Below are 6,443 nucleotides of genomic sequence, written 5' to 3'. Positions count from 1 at the left end.
GTGCATTGAGTCAGTGATGCCACACACATGTCCCAGCCCCCAAATGAAATATATCATTGTCTGGAGGCAAAGAAGGTGGGAATGTAGCCCCTGGCCTGGCTGCCAGCTATCAGCAGCTCACAGTGAGGAAGGGAAAGTGTGGGCCTTTGCTGTGAGCATGTGTTTAAAATATCCTGCTGTTTGACTTCCTCCACCAGCAGCTGAGTAATAAAAGTTGTGCTTTCAGGGTAACATCTGGATTTTATGCAGGCCCCCACAGGTTCTGGCATCCTATCTCTAAGCAATGGATCAGAGAACTGAGACTATTATAAGGCAACACCTGCTCTGTGCCAGGTCCATGGTGGATGCTGGGGCACCTGTTCTCTGCCTGAATGCCCCTCTGGTACAGCTGGCACAGAGCTGGTATCCTGTGCATTTTGATGGTCTGATCTGCATACACATCTGGAGGAATGAGAAAAGTCTTCCTACTAAACAATGAGACTATCAAACCTGAGTCACACCAGGAAGGCTGGCAAGATTTAGAAATAATACTAACAATTCATGGATGAGGCAACCAAGCTGGTGAGTTGCAGGGACAGGGCCTGATCCCGGATCTGTTGGACTCTAAATCTTGTGCTTTTAATGACTATGGAAAAGAATGAACATTTCTGAAAAGCTTTACTATGAAGGCAGGTTTCTACAGCATCTGTGTGCAGTAAGGGAAGACATTTGGGAAGGGTGAGCACTGCGCCCAGGATGCTACATTGTAAGCCAAGTTGCAAAGGGGAAAAGTGTGCAGGAAGGGTGTTCTGAAATTTCCTGGAGTCAGCAGAGGCACGAAGCATCTTGGGCTGCAGTGCAGTTATTTGTTCAGGAAACCAGCGTTTACAAACGCCTCCCCCCATCCCACCGTGGGGAGGTCGGAGCCCAGATTTAGGCGTGGTGAAGATACACACAGGAATCTGAAGACTTTGACCTTCTTTCCTTCTGATTTTGTATCTCTACAAGCTTTCATTGCCAGGAAATCATGAAATGTTGATGCCAGAGGGAACCTGGCATCAATTATTTTTTAGAGGAAAGAGCAAGGGTTTTAGACCTTGGCAAACCTGGATTCAAATTCCAGTTCAGGCATTTGTAGCCACAGGCAAAACATGATTTATTTTCCTCCAAAGGTTCAGTGGTATTGACTCGTGTGTCCATGGTCACACCGCTGGCATGTAATGCTTTCCGTTATCTACTGCTGTTTAACAAACCGCTGCAAAGCTTAGCGGCCGACAGAAACGGTGTTCAGTTATTGAGTTCACAAATCTGCAACTTGGGGAAGGCCCAGCAGGTAATGCTGGTGTCAGCTGGGCCGGCCTGTCCGGGGTTGGAGGGTCCATGCCTCAGATGCCTCTCTCGCCTGGCTGGCGTGTGGTGTCGGCGGTGAGTGGGAGGTCAGGGCCGGCACTGAGGACTGAGTCCCTTCCCACCTGAGCCTTGCCGCAGACTGTTTGGGCTTCCTCACGCCATGGGGGCTGGGCTCCGGGAAGCAGGCAGAGGAAGCCGGGTGTTAAGGCCTGGAAACCGCCACAGCGTCTCCCATCCTTCTCTGCCGTGACGCGCTTCCCTGGCGGCTCAGATGGTAAAAAGTCCACCGCAGTGTAGGAGACCCAGGTTTGATCCCTGGGTCAGGAAGATCCCCTGGAGAAGGGAATTGTTACCCGCTCCAGTATTCTTGTCTGGAGAATCCCATGGACAGAGGGGTCTGGCGGGCTACAGTCCGTGGGGCTGCCAAGAGCTGGACATGACTCAGTGATAAAGCTTGCACACATGCTGCTGTGAAGCAGCTACAAAACTCAAATTGAAGGGGAGCAGCCATTGACCCCACCTTTTCCTCTCTTTTCAAAAAACATTAAAAAATGTTTTTTAAATTAAAAACATTAAAAAAATTTTTAAATTTTAAATTAAACATTTAATTGGAGGATAATTGCTTTACAGTGTGGTGCTGGTTTCTACTGTACAGCAATGTGGAGCAGTGATCTGTATACATACATGTCCTTCCCCGTGAGCCCCCTCCCAGCCCCATCCCACCATCTGGGTCATCGCCGAGCACCGAGCCCAGCTCCTGGGCTCCACAGCAGGTTCCCACAGGCCGTCTATTTCACGCGCGGTCGGGTATAAATGTCAACCCTACTCTCTCAGTCTGGCCCACCCTCTTCTTCCCTCCGTGTGTCCACAAGTCTGTTTTCTGCGTCTGCATCTCCATTGCTCCCTGCAAATAGGTTCATCGGTACCATTTTTCTAGATTCCACATATATGCGTTAATAGATGACATTTTTCTCTTTTGGACTTACTTCACTCTGCATGACAGAATCTAGGTTCATCCACATCTCTATAAATGACGCGGTTTCGTTCCTTTCTATTGGTCCCACTTTCTAATGGGAAGGGTGTCCAAGAACTTTGAAATGGCCGCTCTTCTCCACTGGTCTCCCCCGCTCCAGAGCTGCTTCAGCACAGCACACTCACTTCCCCCTTCTCCGCATCACTCCTGTGCTGAGAACTCTTCAAGGCGCTCTGTTACCCTTTGCCTTCCTCTTAGCTTGGTTACTTCATGACGTTGTCCTAGCCTGATTCTCAAGGGCAGTGAAATTGTTTCTCCTCTATGATCTATTTCAGGATAAAGAAAGAAAGAAAGTGAAGTCACTCAGTTGTGTCCGACTCTTTGCGACCCCATGGACTGTATCCCACCAGGCTCCTCCGTCCGTGGGATTCTCCAGGCAAGAATACTGGGGTGGGTTGCCATTTCCTTCTCCGGGAGATCTTCCTGACCCAGGGATTGAACCCAGGTCTCCCGTGCTGTAGGCAGACGCCTTACTGTCTGAGTCACCAGGGAAGTCCAACATTAAAAAACATTCCAGGATAAAGTCAACATTAAAAAATTTCCCGTGGTATGTATGTATGTACTTTTATTGAGGCATAGTTGATATCCAGTATTATATGTTCAAGTGTGCAATATAGGGACTCACAATGTAAAGGTTGTATTTCATTTATAGTTTTTATAAAACACCGGCCATATTTCTTGTGCTATATCCTATAGAGATAAATAAGCTGTCTAACTTCGTAGCTTATTTATTTTACACCTGGTAGCTTGTAAATCCCCTACCCCGACCCTGCCCCTCTCTGCTTCTCTCTCCACGTGGGTAACCACTACTTTGATCTCTACATCTGTGAGTCTGTTTTGTTTTGTTGTGTTCATTCATTTGCTTCATTTTGATTCCACATATAAGTGATGACATGCAGCATTTTTCTTTCTCTGACTTATTGCACTAAGCATGATACTCTAAGTGTCCACCAACAGATGAATGATGTGCGTTCCACACACACAGTGGAACAGTCTTCAGCCATAAAAAAGGACGAAAATCTGCCATTTGCACCAATATGAATGGACTTGAAGGGTACGAACCCTTAGTATTTATTAACCCAATCATGATAAATACTTTAAACGGATTATCTAATTTGAATTTTCAACCTTGTTAGCTGAGTTCTTATGTATTTGAAGTCAGGAATGCTTAACTGGGAAACTGAGCTGTTAACTCCCACGGTAAATCATGTCCACTGGAAGTTTCCCAGATGCAGGTTGTTCTCGCTGAAGTCCGAGATTTTATCCTTTTTCTATGTCTTCTCTTTTATCTCACCAACTTATGCTTATTTTTCAGGTTCCAATTTAGTCAGCCCTTCCTCCAGGAAGACTTCCCTGATTCTTGAAGACGGGATGCACTCCCCATCAATATTCCGTCTTATTTCCATCTAGCACTTTTCACTTTGTCCTGAAATTTCTGGAACCCCTCCCAGGCTATACATTGTCTTTCTTTCTTTCTTTCTTTTTTTGAGTTCAGGGCAGCGTCTTGATTTATTTTCCTCTCCAGAAGTGAAAGATCCTTCAGTCCAGTATCTCAGTTTCTCCTGAGTTGTCCTTATCTACGAGGCTATGAGAACCCTCAGTTATGCAGCCCGACACCGCCAACCAGACCCACACGGCGGAGTTTGTCTTGGTGGGCTTCGCTGAGGTGCGTGAGACGCGCCTCTTCCTTTTCTCACTCTTCCTCACCATGTACCTGCTCACCCTGGTGGAGAACTTGGCCATCATCGTGCTGGTGGGCTTGGACCACCGCCTCCATAGGCCCATGTATTTCTTCCTGACGCACTTGTCCTGCCTTGAAATCGGCTACACTTCGGTCACAGTGCCCAAGATGCTGGCGGGCTTCCTTGGGGTGGCTGGAGGCCAGAGGATCTCCTACGCAGGCTGCCTCACCCAGCTTTTTGTCTTCACCTTCCTTGGTGCCACCGAGTGCTTCCTGCTGGCCGCCATGGCCTATGACCGCTACGTGGCCATCTGCCTGCCTCTCCGGTACGCGGCCCTGGTGTCCTGGGGCGCCTGCGTCCGCCTGGCAGCCGCCTGTTGGCTGGGGGGCTTTCTCACCCCCGTGTTGCCCGTTTACCTCATGTCCCGACTGACGTTTTGTGGCCCCAACGTCATAGACCACTTCTTCTGCGATGCCTCGCCACTGCTGGCCCTGGCCTGCTCGGATGTCGCCCCGAAGGAGACCGCAGACCTCCTGGTCTCCCTGGCCGTGCTCCTGGCCTCCTCTGCGGTCATTGCCGCATCCTATGGCCGCATCATCTGGACGCTGCTTCGGATCCACGCAGCTGCGGAGCGCAGAAAGGCCTTCTCCACCTGCGCGGCCCACCTGACCGTGGTGAGCCTCTTCTACGGCACTCTCTTCTTCATGTACGTCCGCACCAGAGCGGCCTCTTCCATCAGCTTCAACAAGGTGGTGTCCGTCTTCTACGCCATCATCACGCCCATGCTCAACCCCCTCATCTACAGCCTTCGAAACCAAGAGGTGAACGCAGCTCTGGGAAGAGCCTTCTCCTGCAGGTCTTGGAAAGGTCAGTGAGGAGGGCAGGTGTTGGGTGGGGTGCAGGATCCTTGCCTAGCTTTTTATAAGGAGAGTGGTGAGGACTCTGGAATGGAACAGAGGCCTAGGAGGCACGAGTTATGGATTCAATTCAGTTCAGTTGCTCAGTCGTGTCCGACTCTTTGCTACCCCATGAACTGCAGCATGCCAGGCCTCCCTGTCCATCACCAACTCCCAGAGTTCACTCAGACTCATGTCCATTGAGCTGGTGATGCCATCCAACCATCTCATCCTCTGTCATCCCCTTCTCCTTCTGCCTTCAATCTTTCCCAGCATCAGGGTCTTTTCCAGTGAGTCAGTTCTTTGCATCAGGTGGCCAAAGGATTTGAGTTTCAGCTTCAGAATCAGTCCTTCCAATGAATATTCAGGGCTGATTTCCTTTAGGATGGACTGGTTGGATCTCCTTGCTGTCCAATGGACTCTCGAGAGTCTTCTCCAACACCACAGTTCAAAAGCATCAATTCTTTGGTGCTCAGCTTTCTTTATAGTCCAACTCTCACTTCTATACATGACTACTGGAAAAACTGAAACTTTGACTACATGGACCTTTGTGGATAAAGTAATGTCTCTGCTTTTTAATATGCTGTCTAAGTTGGTCATAACTTTTCTTCCAAGGAGTAAGCATCTTTTTAGTTCATGGCTGCAGTCACCATCTGCAGTGATTTTGGAGCCTCCCAAAATAAAGTCCCTCACTGTTTCCATTGTTTCCCCATCTATTTGCCATGAAGTTATGGGACCAGATGCCATGATCTTAGTTTTCTGAATGCTGAGTTTTAAGCCAACTTTTTCACCCTCCTCTTTCGCTTTCATTAAGAGGCTCTTTAGTTCTTCACTTTCTGCCAAAGGGTGGTGTTATCTGTATATCTGAGGTTATTGATATTTCTCCCGGCAGTCTTGATTCCAGCTTGTGCTTCATCCAGCCCAACATTTTTCATGATGTACTCTGCTTATAAGTTATGGATTGTGTATTAAAGTAAAATGCTACTTCTGCTATGACAAGAAACTCCTAATGATATTAGCTTAAAGAAGGAAGGAGACTTCCTCTTTACTGCCAGAGTCCGAGGTACGTGCTCCATGTTGGTGGTTGGGTCTGCTCAAGAGGCATTCGAGGATCCGGGTTCCTTGTATCTTTCCGTTTTTTGTGGAGGAAGCTCTCTGCCTCCAGTCAGAACCACATGCTTCTCTTTCTCATCACTTCTTCTTTTCCTTTTTTAATAAATTGATCCAATTATTTTTATTTAATTTTTTCTTTTTAAACCCTTTTATTGTGAAATATAAAACACAGAGAGGAGGGACGTCTCTGATGGTCCAGTGGTTAAGACTTCGCCTTCCAAGGCAGGGGGTGAGTATTTGATCTCTGGCCGAGAAGCTAAGCTCCCATATGCCTTGTGGCTGAAAAACCAAAACATAAAACAGAAGCAGTATTGTAACAAATTCAATACAGATTTTAAAAAGGATCCACAGAAAAAATCTTTAGAAAAGCACATTTAGGAAAGTGAATAC

At 47.8% G+C, this 6,443-nt stretch overlaps 1 protein-coding gene across 1 annotated transcript; it reads left to right on the top strand.

The window, feature by feature from the left end:
• The first annotated feature begins 2,801 nt into the window (after positions 1 to 2,801).
• LOC102405619 (olfactory receptor 6Q1) lies at positions 2,802 to 5,092 on the top strand. Its single transcript, XM_006056640.3, has one exon. The coding sequence runs from the start codon at positions 3,966 to 3,968 to the stop codon at positions 4,917 to 4,919; it is 954 nt and encodes a 317-aa protein (XP_006056702.2). The 5' UTR covers positions 2,802 to 3,965; the 3' UTR covers positions 4,920 to 5,092.
• The last annotated feature ends 1,351 nt before the right edge of the window (positions 5,093 to 6,443 follow it).

Source organism: Bubalus bubalis, chromosome 16 (assembly GCF_019923935.1).
Source record: "Bubalus bubalis isolate 160015118507 breed Murrah chromosome 16, NDDB_SH_1, whole genome shotgun sequence".
Classification (NCBI taxonomy): domain Eukaryota; kingdom Metazoa; phylum Chordata; class Mammalia; order Artiodactyla; family Bovidae; genus Bubalus; species Bubalus bubalis.
The sequence above is the reverse complement of the archived record's forward strand: the minus strand, read 5'-3'. Positions and strand labels throughout refer to the sequence as shown.

What these genes read in the sequence shown, in the direction of transcription:
- LOC102405619 (XM_006056640.3), top strand. Translation starts at nt 3,966, where the DNA reads ATGCAGCCCGACACCGCCAACCAGACCCACACGGCGGAGTTTGTCTTG.